Genomic DNA, 13,404 nt, shown 5'->3' with positions numbered 1-13,404 from the left:
ATAAATCTAGTTAACATCCATCACCTCACATAGCTACATTTTTTCTTGTGATGTGTTTTACAATCTACTTTCTTAGCAACTTTCAAATAAACAGAACAGTACATCCTTATGATATTATTTTTAGTTGGAAGTTTGCACCTTTTGAGTCCCCTCACCCATTTCAGTTTTTTTTTCACACTGTGAGTGATGACACAATAATAATTCTTGTACCTATACCCATGTATACCCAGGGTCACTACTAACTGATGCTACTAATTTTTGTGCTAAATAATGCTAATTTTTTGCTATTGACATGTGTAACTAAATTAATAAACTAATTACCATAGGATATACCTTTGATTATTTTATCTAGATTCTTAAGTATATTCTAGATGGTCAAAAACATGAGAGAAAGATATTCTAAGAGATATTCTAAGGGTCAAAGTGGATATTCTCTTTGAAAAACTAGTATAATCTTATATTTGTGGATTCCTAGGGATTGCTGGTTCTTGGAAGTGGGAAAAGAGGTCAATTACATACCCCGTGTTCTCCAGCTGGAAACGAACAATAACCCAGGGTACAACAAATAGCACCGGGAAGGCTGGGGGGAAATACAGGGAAATTTACTTAGGAGCTGGTTGACCAAAACCCCCTCCCTCTCCCACCTTGTCTGATGGGCCAAGCACAACTGGTTGAAATTTAGGAAAATCCCAAACATCATAGAATAGCAGACTGTTAGAGCTGGAGAGACCTAAGATGGAATTGAGTTGATCCATTGTGTTATCGGCAAAGAAACTCAAACCAGAGAGAACAGACTTGTCACATGTCACAAAGCAACTTCAAGTAGATCCAAAGACATTAACCAAAATCTGAATTGCAGGCCAATGCCATTTCCCCTGAATCCTGCAGCCTCAAATTCTCCTAAATTTTGGCACAGGAGGTCCAGACATCATCTTGAAGATTTAGTTGTCATTATGGTCTGAATGTCCGTGCCCCCCACCCCCACAAATTCATATGTTGATGCACACCTTTGGAGGTAACTAAGTTTGAAGGGGCTGTCATTGTGGTAGGATTAGTGCTCATATAAGAAGAGACCAGAATTTTCTGGACACTGTGTCCCTCACTTTCTCTCCCTGCTCCCCACACCCCTGTGTGAGACTACAGTAAGAAAGCAGGTAGCTGCAGGACAGGAAGGGGGCCCTTGCTAGTACTCCATCTTGCTGGCACCCTGATCTCAAACTTCCCACCTCTGCAACTGTGAGCAATAAATGTCTATTGTTTAAGCTACACAGTCCATGGATTTATTATGGCAGCCCCAGCAGACCAACACAGATGGGACAGGGCAAGGGGAGTCATCTGATTGTTGAGAAAATCCTTGGAAATTTTGATTGTGGCATTGGCTCTACAGCACATGGACACATGCGCATGCGCGCACACACACACACACACACACACACACACACACGTGCATCTACATCCCTCCCCCCCTCACACACATCACTGTTCAGTCTCTTGCCTTTGGGGAATTAACAGACATTGCCCTAAAATTGGGTGTCTAACTTCAACCAAAGATTTTAACAGGCCCCCATGTTCTAATGGGTTCCCAGGAGAAGAGGCAGGATTTTAGGTCACTCACCCCAACCCAGCAGCAGGTATGTGGGCCACAAACGCCTTTCAGAAAACACTGTAGGGTCCAGCAGTGAGTGGAGGTAAAGGCCTTCGACCAGCAGCCAAGAGTAATTGGTGCCCGTGAAGAAATGAAGGAGAGACTGGACCACGCGGCAGGACGTGGATATCTGCAGGGGAAAGAGCACCCAAGGGTGAGTCCAGGCTTCCTCAGGGTCTACATACCAAGAGGTTAGAGGACCCCCTCCCCGGGCACTCCCCCCTCTTCCCTCCCCTCATGAATCCCTGCTGCCCATCTCAGAGAGGTTGGAACAGTATCAAAACGTGGAGGAGGGCATCCCCTACACATGCAAACCCAGACCCCTCCTTGACATTCTAGACATTTTTAGGTGAAAACAGAGATTCAGCAGCAGCAACTTCCCTTAAGTGAACATGAAAAGGCTGTTCTCTGATATTGATCTAGCTATCAATAGCTAAAAAATCTTCACATGATTAGAAATTAGGAACTAAATTTTCAAATAACCCATGAATCAAATAAGAAATGATAATAGAAGTGAGAACTTACTATTGAACTGAATATAAGGATACTATTGTACCTCAAGTTATCTGTATGGATTGTATGACATTAATACCACATCTAGAATGCAACTTATACCCTTAAATGTGTTTATTAAAAAAGAAATGGCTGAAAATCAATTATATTAAGTAGCTTTCAAAAATGTCAGAAAAAGAACAGCAAATTAAACCCAAAGAAAATACATGTCAGGAAATAATACAGATAAAGCAAAGACTAATGAAACAGAGAATAAAAAATGAAGGGAAGCAATAATGCTGAAAGTTTGTTATTTGAAAAATCCAATAAAATTGGCAAACTTCCTGGTAAGGATCATCGAGGGGGAATAAAAGAGAACAAAGGTACACATAATCAATATCAAAAATATAAGAAGGAAAACCACTTTAGATGGAGTATATTTTTTATAAGGTCTTAAGAGACTATGAACAATATTTGGCTCATCAATTTGAAAAGTTAGATGAAGGAGTTTCCTAGAAAAACATAAATTACTACAGCAGACACAAAAAGAAACAGAAAATCTGATGGTCATCATTAATATTTAATAATTAAAATTAAAAATAACTCTCTAATAATTTAAAGCATCCCAATAAAGAAAGTTCTGGGCTCAAACAGCGTCACTGCTCCACCAGACGGGAGGCCAGTGGGAAAGAGGACATACCTCTGTCATGTAGGACACCCATCCTTTCTCACTGCTGGGCCTGTTGGAGTAAGAGTTATGGATGACAACATCCTTCACCAGCACGGCCAGGGCTCTCAGGATGAAAGACGCAAACAAGTTCATGTGGATGTAGTTGCGTTTGCAGTGGAGTTTTCTGTGCAAAGAGAAAACCAGTACCTCCCCTCAGGGAAGGTTGGCCCATGCCCACAGAGCTAGTATGAAACACTCTCAGTGTCGCTTCCACTAAAGGACAGACACTTGCAGTGGAAGCCCCAAGCTGGATGGCCTGGGATCTGTGTGCCTCATTTTCCTCATCTGTAAAATGGGGAAAATAATAGCTAATCCCTGTATCCTGAATGCCAGGTTATGACTCCCTACCCCTAGTCATTTGCTTGTGGGTGTCCTGACTCCTTACAATCACTCAGGGAGCAGGTACTATTATTGTTCTGATTTGACAAATGGGGAAACTGAGGCAGAAAGGTGCAGTCACCTGTCCAAAGTCCCAGAGCAGTAAGCTGTAGAATTGAGATTCAGACCTAGAAACTCTGTAGTCCTGTGACAATAAGAGTGCTGACCTTGGAGGGTGCAGAAGGATTCGATCAACAAAAGGTTGAAGAGTGCTCCCACAGAGCCTGGAACATAAAGGCTCTTGATCTCCTCCTCACTCATCTGGAGGGGGGGATGTAAAATGATGCACTGGCTGATATAAAGTGATGTGTCTGTGACTTCACCACAGTGAAAGGACCCTTTCCATCACTGCCTATTCCACCTGACTTTGGAGCTATTCTTACTTTTTAACTTCAAAAAAGGGATTTGAGACAGGTCCTTGTGCTTTATGATTTATGCATCCCTCTCCCTAACTAAACTAAGGAATACTCAAGATTAGAACTTGCTCCTCCCAGTGCCTGAGGTAAAATGGACATCTGGTCAACCAGCTCAGCTAAAGTTACTTCCTGCAAGGCCAGACAGTTATTTCTTCCTGTTTTAGTGCTGGGACTTCAGGAAATGGACTGAGGAGGTCACAGAGAGCAGTCTGCATAGGCCGTAGTCTTCCAACTTTGCTCAAGAATTGCTGTCCCTGTGGTCATGATTCTGTTTCAGGAACTGTAAAACATCTGAGATTGAGGGCTTAGATGTGGGGTTCACAGAGCCCAGGTGGGGAGCTGCTCAGGCACTAGCTGCAAGGTCTCCAGGGTTGCCACCCAGGACCCCTGCATCTGTGCCATATGTTCATCCTGTCCTATTGTACTCAGTGATGTTCCTGAATGGGCTAAGACTGACAGGCTTAGAGCCCTCCCTAGTGGGCCATAGATATCTCACCTGATTTCTAAAACTGTGATTTAGCAAAATGTACTCAGGTTTTGGATTCTGAAAGTCAGCATAAGGAAGTGAAAATGTGCAGACTCTGGACTGCTGGCTTGTGACCCCATGCTATCACTCACCCTCTGTGTGACTTTGGACAAGTTACTTCATCTGACCATGTTCCAGTTAACTCATTTATAAAGCGAGGGCAATGACAATGTTAATCTATTAGGATCAGAGTAATTCTGATTAGAATAAGACTTAAATGGCATGACGCATGTGCTGAGAATAGTGCCTGGCACTGAGGAAGTTCTCAAATGATTGATAGCTAATTGAAGTCCATGGATTAAAATTCCAGCATATCATTCCTAGTTTGTTTTGGGGAGGTTCTTAATCTCTTTTGTAAAACTGATGGGTCTGGTAGAGTTGTGGTGAGAACAGGTTCTGGTAGTATGGGTTTGATTATGATTAGAGCAAGGTCAGGCACTAGGAAGATAACCCAATCGGAAAGAGGCAAAAATAGAGTTAGGAGTTCTGGATCCTAGTTCTCGAAATGCTTTGTGACCTAGGGTGATTCAGTGTCTCTCACTAGACCAATGTTATCCTTTTCCCCTTCACTTGCAAAATGGGTTGGAGTAGGTAAGGTAAAAGTATCAAGCTTTTCTGCCCTCCCGCCATTAGGATAGATGAGGGAACCCTGTGGTCCTGAATGCATGCCTGATGGCGGGCACCTGAAGTGGGTACACCTGGGCTGAGAGACTGAGTTTATAAGGGCGGCATCTGCAGGGACACCAGCAGAAGCCAAGAACGAACAGAAGCTGAGTGAAAAAGAAGAGAAGCAGAGAGAATGCCAGAGAGCCCAGAAAGAGTGAGGATTTGCTGGGGGCTGGGAGGACTGCCAGCCTCCCAGCCCCACAGCACCCCTACCTGCCATGTGCCTGCTAAATCTAAATAAAAGACCTGCAAAAGCCACTGAGGACTCTGATTCCTCCTTTACCCGGTCTGCTGAATCAGAAAACCTGCCCTGTGTCATCTCTGCCCCTACAGTTGGACAGATTAGAGATTCTTAGATCCCCTCCAGTTCTGATGATCCATGATGTCATCCAGCCCAGGCTTCCACTGCCTTCTACAGGCAGCCAATGAGCAAACCCCAGCACACATGCCCGAACACATGCCAGCAGAAATTCCACTCACCGAAGAAATAAGAGGAGGGTGAGAGCCAGGCAGAGGGAGGCAAGGGAGAGGGAGTATCCCACGGTATACAACAGCTGCAAGGTTGACAGCAAGTCACGGTGCTTCTCCTGGGCAAAGATGAAGAACAGACATGACCACCAAACCATGCAGCTATGGCCTCCAACCCCCAGTCCATGTCCAGGATCACCAAAGTTCTGGCTTAACCCAATCTTTGTTGACATCCAAGTAGAGTAACTTAGTCTGCTCTCTGGCATAGCTTAGAGACCAAAGAACTTTGATGAGCGAAAAGTTCTCGAAAGAGCTAATCCCCAACTTGCCCCACAGCCCACGATTTATGTATAGAATTCACAACATATAGAATTGTGCCCAGGACAATTGGGAATGAGGATGGGTTCATTGTCCCTGAGAGTGCTGTCCTTACAGGGTAGGGGTCCCTTACTGAAAAATGGACCAGATTCACCCATGTCATCATATCTATCGTCTTCAAAGTCAGCAATATTGCATTTTCTCTCTAATATCTACTCCCATTCTTCTATCTTTTCCTTTGATCCTAATTCCTTTGCCCTCTTCTTATAAGGTCACTTATGATTACTTGGCCCACCTGGATAATCCAGGATGCTCTCCCCATCTTAAGATCTTGATTTAATCTTACATTTTATTATATCAAAGTCCTTTTAGTCTATCAAAAAGTCTCTTTATATAAAGTAATTTTATTGTGTAAAGTAACAAAGTCATTTTTATTATATAAAGTAACATTCCTAGATTGGGGCAATTAGCACATGGGTATCTTTGTGGGGCCATTATGTAACCTATCATTCCTTTATCAGATTGAAGAAGTTCCCTTCTGTTCCAATAAGCTGAGAGTTTTTATCATGAATGGAGGTTGACCTTTATCAAATGCTTTGACATTCAATGATGTCTTTGTCTATTGAAAAATCATGGTCACATTTTTTTAATCTTTTAACATGGTGAGTGACATCAATTTTCAGATTAGATTCTGTTTCAAGGAAGAAAAGCTATAAAAACTGAGGGAATACTGGGGAAATTTGAATATGGATGAAACATTTTTTGATATCATGAAAGTATTGTTAACTTTAATTAGTTGGAATAATGGAATTGTAATTAGGTAGAATAACATCCTTAAAACGTCCTTAATCTTGGGAGGTACCTAATTGGTATTTAAAGGTAAAATCTCATGATGTCCACAAATTAATTTCAAATATTTCAGGAAGAGAGATAGAGAAATTTGTGGCAACTCAGATGTGGCAAAATGTCAACACATTTGAATCTAGCCAGTGGATCTGTAAGTGTTTAAGTTTCATTTAAGTTTCATTTAACTTTTCTATATGTTTGAATATTTCAAAATAAAATGTTAGATAATATAGATATATATTTACTCATATTATTATAAATTATATTGAAAATTAAAATCTACCATTAAAACTACATATATTAAGTTATTTACTATATATAGCAATAAATTCTGTATTTGAGACTAAAAGTTTTTTAATAGCAAAGAATAGCAGTTTAAAGGAAGGCAAGATAACAAATTACTTCAACACTACTAGACATAATTCTATACCAAGGAATCTAAACAGGCTTATGAATCTTATACACAAACATATGAATGCACACACGTGTGCAGTACATATGTGTACACACATGCACATACACTACACATACATAAACACAAGATACCTATATATATATATATATATATATATATATATATATATAAAACTTCCTTAAGGAGTACCATTTCATGTTTATAGGGACCACCAGTGTGCTGTCAGTTGGAAGAAAATAACATTTTTTTTTTTGCCAAAACTTTGAAGGGTCAAGATTTACTAACACTGGCCATTTTGGGGCAAAATTTCTGTCTGCTATTAGAAACACAGGTAAACATGGTCAGAAGTTGTTTTTTTAAGTATGAAATTCTTGGAAATATGGCATTTGCAGAGTGGGGAGCAATGTCCTTGTCCTCACTTTTTTAAAGAGAGAAATCTTTATTTCCTGTCTTGGAAAGCACAGGAGAAAAAAAAAAAGTTGTTTTGCTGTCCCTGTCTTCTGTACCTGTCTGCTGCAGACAAAAGCCCAGAGGGGTAGCCGGCACTGCACCTGCTGGAAAATTCTCTCAACACTTCTGTTCCCAGCCTCAGAGCACATTAGATTCCCGGGGGAAATGTTAGCACCAGCGTTGGTTCCTAGGTACCACACAGACCTACTGATTCAGAATTTATGAAGCCATTAGTTCAGGGTTTATATTGCAAAGGCTACTGTGCATGTCAGTACTAGATTTGGGGGCATGAGCTCTTTGGATATACAGTGAACCCTTGAACAACATGGGTCTAAGCTGCACAGGCCCACTTATATATGGATGTTCTTATAAACAGATGATATAAACTTAGGGTACCAATTAATATAGCACAGTACTGTAAATGTATGTTCTCTTCCATCTGATTTTCTAAGTATTTTCTTTACTCTAGCTTCATTTAGTCTAAGAACACAGTATATAAAGTGTATAAAATATTAATAAAATATAAAATAAATATTATAATAAAAAGTAAGTATTAATTGACTAAGTTATCAGAAAGGATTTCCATCAATAGCAGACAATTAGTTAAATTTGGAGGGAATCAAAGGTTACAGTTTTCGACTGCCTTGGGACAGCATCTCTAACACCCCTGGTATTCAAGGGTCAACTATAACTATGCCTTTGTCATTATTCTCAAGTAGCTTAGTCAAGGAGGGAAGATAAACATACAGAATTTACTTAGTTCAATGCAAGCAATTAGCATTCCTCTGGTATCATAACAAAAATCTTGAGAGAAACCATATCCCAATCCAACCATAGGTATCACTTTAATACCTTTCAGAGGTACCAAAAATTAATCAAAGATTACCTTGAAAGAATTAAAATGAACACATAGATACATACATAATACATAGAACTTTAAGAAGTATGACCTATCACATGGCAAAATTGTATGAGAAACAAAGAATTCTTCCAACTTAAATCAGGTGATAAAGTTAAGTAGAGGTTTAGCAAGAATTCCCTATAGATGTGCAGGACACAATGGAAGATTTTTATCCTCCTGGGAGATGCCATAGACCAGAGCCTGGGCCATGCCAACTCCCATGAGGCTCTGAGGAATGAGCCAAGGCCAGGATGGGGGCGGGGTTGCAGGTTCCAGTCAGGACAAATAAATAGGTAGTGAAATATCTTGAATATGAGAAGATGGATCCTCCTCCCCCAAAGGACATGGACTTGGGCCTTAAGTGGGAATGAAAAAAAAAAAAATCACCCTGGCAGATCTGGCCATGTGGTCACATAGCTTGTGAGCACCTGTTGGCTACTTTTCGAAGGAGTCATGGTAAAAGGCAAGCTTAACTAAAAATTTGACAATAAAATAAATTATATTAAAAATAAAAGTAATAAATACTCAACTCACACGTCAATATTTTTCTACACTTCTCTTTTCAATGCTCTTGCAATTATTTATGCTATGTTATTATGACTCTAACGGTGTATCCGGTGAATATTTTTCCTATACTGCTTTCAATGATATCTCATTGAAAGCTTTTTGTTGGCTGTGGTGGGAGTATTTACATCACAAAAGTTGGCAAACATTGCAGATCATTGCAAATCAGTGTGGGTGGGAGCAGGGAGCCAATTTTACATTAGAACACCCACACCACTGATACTGACAGCAAGGCCAAACAAACCTTTGTCTATACATGCACTGTGGTTCCCGAGAGGGAAACCTCTACTTTCTTGGCCAGTTTGTTTCCTTAGTGAGAACTTAATCTTTTGGTCTTAACCTTTGCAAGGCTTAATCAAGTCATTACATGTATTAATATTTTTGTGTGAAAATCATATATAGAGCTTGTCCTGTTTTCTTAATAATTATTATGAAAACTTTAAAATACACAGCAAAGTAGGTGGAATTTTATAAAGAACATCTTATATCCAGACCCAAATTCTACCAATAACATTTCATACAGCATCACCACGCATCTACCCTCACACAGAGGGTTTAAAATTATTTGCATAACCTGTGTGTAATTAGTGTTACTATCTAGAGTTTTGGTATACTACAGGATCTAATAAGCTGACATTGGGATTCCAATATGAAGTGTGGTCAATAAATATTTGCCTTTAGATTTTAAGTTTAAATTAGAAACTTAATGAAACTGGTATTGACAGTAAGAAAATGTAAGACTCCCTGTAAGAGCTTGATGTAGTCAATGAACAGGAATTATTTAAGAATTAGACTTGTTTTTTGTATCAACTATTTCAGATATTTAAAACATTTAAGACATCTCATATCTTAAATGTATTAATGCAGTTTAAAAATTATTCAAAGACCTCCTTGAAAGTATTACGATTTACCAGTCACATTATACATCTATAGGCATTTGAGAGAGAGAGAGAAAGACATATCTATATCTCTACCTTAAAAAATAAACAGAAAACTAGGTCTTTGACTTTTGAAAGTCAAATAAAACCTATGTTTAAAGAATAGCCCAAGTAGCCACTGCAGGAAATCTACTCTCAGACACCAAAATCTCATACTGACAAGGAGACTGTGCTCACTGCCCTAGGGGTGGACCAGAGAGAGCCCCACCTGGCAGAGTAACAGGGTGGTCCCCAGGAAAGGGGGAGGTTCCAGGTTCCCTGCCCCACCCAAAAAGAGGGTGGAGCTGAGCAGAGAGAAGAAGCTGCAGAGGAGACTAAGGAAGCAAGATGGAGAGCAAGAAGGAGACCTGGAGGAGGCACATGGAGCCAAGAGACACGTGAAGAAACACGCTTGCCTTTTGGTCGTGGACTGGGTGACGCAGATGTGGGTGAGACCCGTGGGGAGGGGACAATGGCAGCTTTTATCTTGATGTTGATTTTGCTCTTTTCCTTCCGGGCTTGTCTGGTTGTTTCTGACCCTTTTCTGTGGGTCCCCACTGGAAGATGCTTTAGACTTGTGGCAGGCTTTGGGCCCTTGCTCTGGGCCAATCCCATATTGATGGACTTTTACTCATTAGGGGATGGGTAACTTTGGGTGCTTCATTTAGAAACTAAATTCTTTGCCTTTCCTGTATTGTTTCCTAGTTTTATTAAAGTTCCTTCCCATTAAATTCTCATATGTTTTGTGTTGATGCGGTGGCTGGCAGAACCCATTTAGAATAGGCAGGTTTGCGGGGTTTGGGCTGCCCCTCTCCCTGTCCTGTAATAGCAGGACATTCTGTTTGGAGGGGACCAGAGGAGTCAGTCTAGGGCAAGCGATGCCATCATGCTCACTGTGGAGTGACTGATGGTCCCAGGACGGGAGGACTCAGTCCACACCACTGCCCCTCTCATATCCACCCCCACTGAGCAATGTCAGCATTACCAACTCCACACTTGGATGCCTGCAGAGAGGGGATGTGGCTTCAGTCATGGAGGTAGTGTTGCTAGACCAGCACCCCTTACCTTCCCTCCTCCCCAAACATTATTGAAACATGTTTAGCATTTAATGGGAAAATATCAAAATGATTTAAGAAAGCTAAAGAATTTTGAAATCCAACTAAATCATGAAAAAAGTGAGCCACATCCTGGGATCAGAGGGTGGGCTGAGGTTTACAGTCTTGAGTTAGAACAAAGAATTAGGTAGTGAAATCTAGAACCCAGGAGAGCTGAAAGACATGGAGTTCCTGCATCCTGTCTCACTGAGGAGCTTTCAAATGTCCTCAGGGGCCCAAGCCAGACATCAAGCCAGGCTGTGCTGGCCCTGACTCTGCCACTTACCCACACCCAGCATCTGACTCCACCATTTCCCCACCCAGGTAACCTGTGAATCCAGCCTCCCTCTTTTCCACTGCTGCTAGTGTTCTCTTCATATCTGGGCTGCTACTGCAATGGCCCCTGCCTGTTCTTGCCTGGCCTCCAGCCAGGCCCCATGCCTCACCTCTCTCTGACTTGCCAGGTCATCCTGTTGCCACTGAGTCTACATTCTAAAGAGGGGCTAGTTGGAAATATGACAACACAAAAGAGCATCAGAGAGTGCTCAGGGTATCAGAGGAAGTGGTAGAGAGTGACCTTGGAGGCCACTCTAGATTGGGTGGCCACAGAAGACTTCTCTGTAAAGGAGACATTGAACTGAAACCTGAAGGATCAGAAGGAGAAGCCACAGATGAGTTAGGGACAGGTGTTCCAGCACAGGGAACAGCAAATGCAAAGGCTAGGACCAACCTTAGAGACTGACTTCCCTTATGGGTTCACTTTTCACCCTTGCAGTAGAAGAAATTCAGAGGCTGCCACTGGGGTTACTATTTTGGGTGACTGTGGACTCTGCCTTAGGTGAGTCTGGGGAAGACAGGATGGGGGAGAGCTCTTGAGTGGCCCCTAAAGCTGACAGACCACCGAGGGCCTGGAGGAAGGTGGCTTGGGCCCAGGGGTGTGTTGTCACCAACCCAAACACACTCACGTTTTCTTTGAAGCGCTGGTCCTCCAAGCATTCGGAGTTATCCTGCCAAATATCTGTGGAGTTTTCCAGCGTCTGCCAAGTCCCCTGAGCCAAACAGTGTCTGTGGACCCGTCCTGAGCTCTCTGAAAGTAAACACACTCTAGGGGAAAGGTCAGAACACACAGCCTGTTCCCTGAGCATGTGGTAAGGCCACCGCTCTCGCAGCAGAACTGTGGAAAATCCCAGGGAAAAGGGATTTTCACTTCCTTCGGGGGGCTCATTAGCATCCTTACTGTTTATTTGGAACAGAAAGCAAAACACGGAAACCTCTACATTTCATAATACACCATGATCTGCTAATGTCTGCTGTGTTTACCCAAAGTCTCTGGAGCTGAAATAGTCTCTGGTGAGTCAGAGACTGCTACGCTTCCAGGGTGCAGCCCAGCACGGAGACGCCAACCCCCAGGCTCCTGGTGCTTGATCAGTGGTGCCACTGCTTCCTGATGCATAAGAAGGGGAACCAGGAAAGAGAAAAAGCGGGCATCACAAAGCCTGCTCTGCTGTCTGTAAGCTTTGTGGGCCTGGGCTCAGTCCTTCTTGGAGAGTCTGGTTTTCATCATTAGGGTCTGGGGATAATGATGGTACCTTCCATCCACAGTTTTGGGAGAGGGATAAATTAAAGTGTGTGTGTGTGTGTGTGTGTGTGTGTGTGTGTACACAAGTGACAGCAAAGCACCCTGCCCACAGTGATGGCCCCAGTGACTCTGACATATCTATTCTAGGAGCCCTTGGCAAAGGTCCTCCTCCTTGGATGATCAGGGACTGGACTTGCATATGAGCAATGGAAATTTGTTGGAACTTCCTAATCCTGACCCTGCACGTAATAGACCAACAGTAACTATTTGCTGAATTGAATCGATGGAAACCCACAGCATCCATCTACCAGCTTTGCTAGCGGTGTCCAGCTGGCATCTCAAACAACACACTCCAAACCAAACTCATCATCTTTTCCTCAAACCTGAACCACTCACCTAACTTCCTGCCTCTGCTAATAGTAAGCCCATCTTTTAATTTTCTGGCCCAACAATTTGGAGTCATCCTTGCTTTCTTTCAGTTTCTTTCCATCAGGTCCATCAGCCCAGACTGTTGTCTTCTAACTTCAAATATATGTAGAATTTGACCACCGCTTTCACCTCCTGCTAACACCCTAGGTAAAACCCACCATTATCTCTCATTTACATTTTCCCCTCATGGTGTGTGGATTGGGTGGCCACAGAGGACTCATGGTGTGTAGACCATGCCAGTTAACCCAGAAATCAGAGTGAGTTGAATAAAATGTAAGTCATCTCAGCTCAAAGTCTTCCCAGGACTCTCTGAAAACAAGTGAGAGTTCTTAGATGCCTCCCACAAAGCTCCAGAGATCTAGTCCCCAATTCTCGCCAATGTAATTCCTATTTCTTCTCTCTCCCCTTTGCTCCATCCACATTGGCCTCCTTGCTCTTTGTAAAACACACCATATGTGCTCCCCAAATGGGACTTTTGCACTCACTGTCTCCTTCCCTGCCAAACACACATTCCCATTGACTAAAATGACCACAGTAATTAAAACAATATACAGAGTCAATGCAATCCCT

At 42.2% G+C, this 13,404-nt stretch overlaps 1 protein-coding gene across 1 annotated transcript in view; it reads right to left on the bottom strand.

The window, feature by feature from the left end:
• The window catches only part of GLP2R (glucagon like peptide 2 receptor), a gene marked incomplete at both ends in the record, with an annotated part of 45,416 nt that overhangs the window by 16,657 nt on the left and 15,355 nt on the right, over positions 1-13,404 (bottom strand). The window contains 5 exon segments of the mRNA XM_084237920.1: positions 520-580; positions 1,616-1,775; positions 2,838-2,991; positions 5,334-5,440; positions 11,792-11,913. Coding sequence (XP_084094046.1) covers positions 520-580; positions 1,616-1,775; positions 2,838-2,991; positions 5,334-5,440; positions 11,792-11,913 — 604 coding nt within the window.

The sequence above is a fragment of the Talpa europaea genome, assembly GCF_964194135.1.
Source record: "Talpa europaea genome assembly, chromosome: 7".
Taxonomy (NCBI): Eukaryota; Metazoa; Chordata; class Mammalia; order Eulipotyphla; family Talpidae; genus Talpa; species Talpa europaea.
The sequence above is the reverse complement of the archived record's forward strand: the minus strand, read 5'-3'. Positions and strand labels throughout refer to the sequence as shown.